At 45.6% G+C, this 2664-nt stretch overlaps 1 protein-coding gene across 1 annotated transcript; it reads right to left on the reverse strand.

Moving 5' to 3' along the window:
* Positions 1-204: 204 nt before the first annotated feature.
* LOC129761552 (uncharacterized) lies at positions 205-2319 on the reverse strand. The gene is made up of 2 exons (XM_055759276.1): positions 1458-2319; positions 205-1397 (listed from the first exon to the last, which is right to left on the reverse strand). The coding sequence occupies exons 1-2, from the start codon at positions 2317-2319 to the stop codon at positions 205-207; spliced, it is 2055 nt and encodes a 684-aa protein (XP_055615251.1).
* Positions 2320-2664: the final 345 nt, after the last annotated feature.

Raw genomic sequence — 2664 nt, forward strand, 5'->3', positions numbered from 1 at the left:
AAAAGTTGTTTGATAGTTTTTATTTTACTGTCTAAAATTTTCAAAAGGATCGGTCTGCTGGGCGAATTTCTGCAGCGTTTTTTCCGTGATGCAATTTGATGTGACACACCCTTTATATCCAAGGGATTGGTTATAATAATCAGGTAGAAACTATATCAATCACTTCAATTGCAAGTATTTATTCAAACAAAATGTTAATTACATTCAGTCTGCATGACGTGGGAGGTAGCATTGTTCGACGCTGCTCGCAAAAAGTGGCCACAATTGTTCAACCACAAACACTCCCGTGCTGAGAGCAAGTCCAATAGCCAGTAGATAGAACGGAAACTGCATATCGACGATCGTCAGCGTCTTGAAGTTCGGCTCGCCCAGTTCCCTCACCCTCTCCCAGTCCCGTATCGTAACGTTGTAGTTCATCTCGGAGATCCAGTGACTCACCAGTCCTCCGTTCAGCATCCGCAACAGTACTATGTTGATCTGTTCTAGCAGAATCGAGTGTCGCGACACCACGTACGCCAGATTGTACGACCGAGGACACTCGGGAATCATGTGCAGCTGCTTCGTGGACAAATAGATGGCATTGTCGAGGGCGAGAGTCGTTCTGCGGGTAACGGTCGCTATGGTGCCCAGTCGGGCCACGACCGTCAGCATCGCTTCACTGGTTGGCTGGTAGGTTATCTTTCCCCGCAGGGACTCCATTGTAGGGCTGTAGTTCGCGGGAAAAACATCATCCAAATAGCCCTTGTACTTTACCGGTATTTTGAACCCGGATTGATCCAACTGTTGCAGACTGTCGATGTCCCTGTAGTACACTGGATGTACAAAAACCGAAGCCAGTTCTGATTGGAACATCGTGGTGAAGATCAAGCTGACCATCATCAGGCTAAACAGTAGCAAACGCTCAATCCCAGATCGGGTGAATCGTTGAAAGGGAGCGCTCAGAAGCAAGATGTATGTATCGATCAAAATTTGGGTCCATTCACGGAAAAGTGATCCATCACGGATGCGGTTCGTCAGATTGAACAAATGTGCCAATCGACGCTTCTGGTACCACACTGTTCGGTAGTTCACCTTCATTCGAATGCCGGTACGGATGACAATCCACGCTACGGTGAAAACTATTCCCATGAAAAATAGCAGCAACCAAACGTCCGGCGGAAATATGGTGACCGGAAGCAAATACTCCGGCACTCGACTAGCTTTCTTCACCAAACAGCACAACTCGTCGGAGTACATCCCGGTGGTGAATTCCGTCCCGGTGCTGAAGTAATCCTTGATGAAAAACCCAACGAAGGCTATGTCACTTTTATGCCGTGATAACCGACCAAGGGCACCATTGAAGCTACCGTTCGGTAGACGGTCACCGAAAAGATCCCTATCCGGGGGAATACGTATTGCTGCAAATTATGATTTATTGAAATATCTTGAGAACTAAAATTTGCTATAGTGTACCATACGTGTGAAATTAAGGGTTTCGACGAAAACCTGTCTGACCATGGCATCCACTCCGGTGAAGTCAACAACGGAACCGTTGCTCGTTGTGACGGCTTCGCTGTAAGTCGAATGAAACATTTCTATCCTCAGCGGAAACCCATTGAAATTATTCTGCGGCACGGACGGAATTTCCTGTGTCGATGTTAATTTTATCAAACGACCGTACAAGGAATGATCATTGTTGCCCAGGAATGGATTGAACGTGAAAATTAAGTCGCCCACTAGAACAAATACTTGAAAAGCACCATCACGTTGCCAAATCTTCTCTAAGCTATGAGCGACTTCTTCCCTAACAAAATTTTCTTCGTCTGCGAACACTATCAAATAGGTTCCTTTTGGACCCACCAAACAACGCAGAAGAGTATCGAACAAGCTTGAGTTGCCGAACACTACATACCCATCGTACTGATTCTGAACCCACATTTTGACGAACGTCTCGTATGAACGGTCCCACGTGATGAAAATTTGCTCAGTTAGCAAGTCATATTCATCTATATCTACATCCGGATCGAATGCCACCGATGGCGTAATTTTCGGCGGAACCACACAATTTCCTTCGTCGAAACCAACTTCCTCGTAGATGCGGACAGTCTTGTTCATCAGCGGTCCCATCCCACAGCCTACCAGATAATCAATTTGCTCCATTTGATCCGGTGTGGCGTTACTAATTATTATATCAACGTTTTTGATGCGATCGAAGATAGCACTGATTTGGGCCCGGATTGTGCCGTCGCCGCTGTTGAACCATTTCCGGTCGCCGTCGTTAGCGGTTGCCGCGAATGGGGGTGTTAATGAGGTGATAATAACAAGTGATAGAGCGAACATTTGCTCCTTCCCTAGTGAATGGTCGTATGGGAACTGTATGGAGCGGATGCAAAAGCATTTCGATTTATAGGGATTTGTTTGTGTTCTCCGGCGGATATGTGTGCAAGCGGGGCATAATGTTTGGCCATTGACAGGAGTCGGGTGAAATCAGAGCGCTACTCAATCACCGTTACTATTTGTTCGGTGAATTATTAGTTACTCGAGCTGTTTTGTCGCTGCTTAATTTAATGTAATGAGGTTGTCACTATTTGTCAGGGCACTAATTTTGGTCATGTTTTGTTTCGACTACAAAACGAGACTATTTATCATTTAACGAAGGTACTTTCGAGTAAGAATGGTTTTGAA

Source organism: Toxorhynchites rutilus, chromosome 1 (genome assembly GCF_029784135.1).
Source record: "Toxorhynchites rutilus septentrionalis strain SRP chromosome 1, ASM2978413v1, whole genome shotgun sequence".
In the NCBI taxonomy this organism is placed as follows: Eukaryota; Metazoa; Arthropoda; class Insecta; order Diptera; family Culicidae; genus Toxorhynchites; species Toxorhynchites rutilus.

What these genes read in the sequence shown, in the direction of transcription:
- LOC129761552 (XM_055759276.1), bottom strand. Translation starts at nt 2,319, where the DNA reads ATGTTCGCTCTATCACTTGTTATTATCACCTCATTAACACCCCCATTC. An exon ending in CGAAACCCTTAATTTCACAC is followed by an intron (nt 1,398 to 1,457) that starts GTATGGTACACT and finishes CATAATTTGCAG; the next exon opens with CAATACGTATTCCCCCGGAT.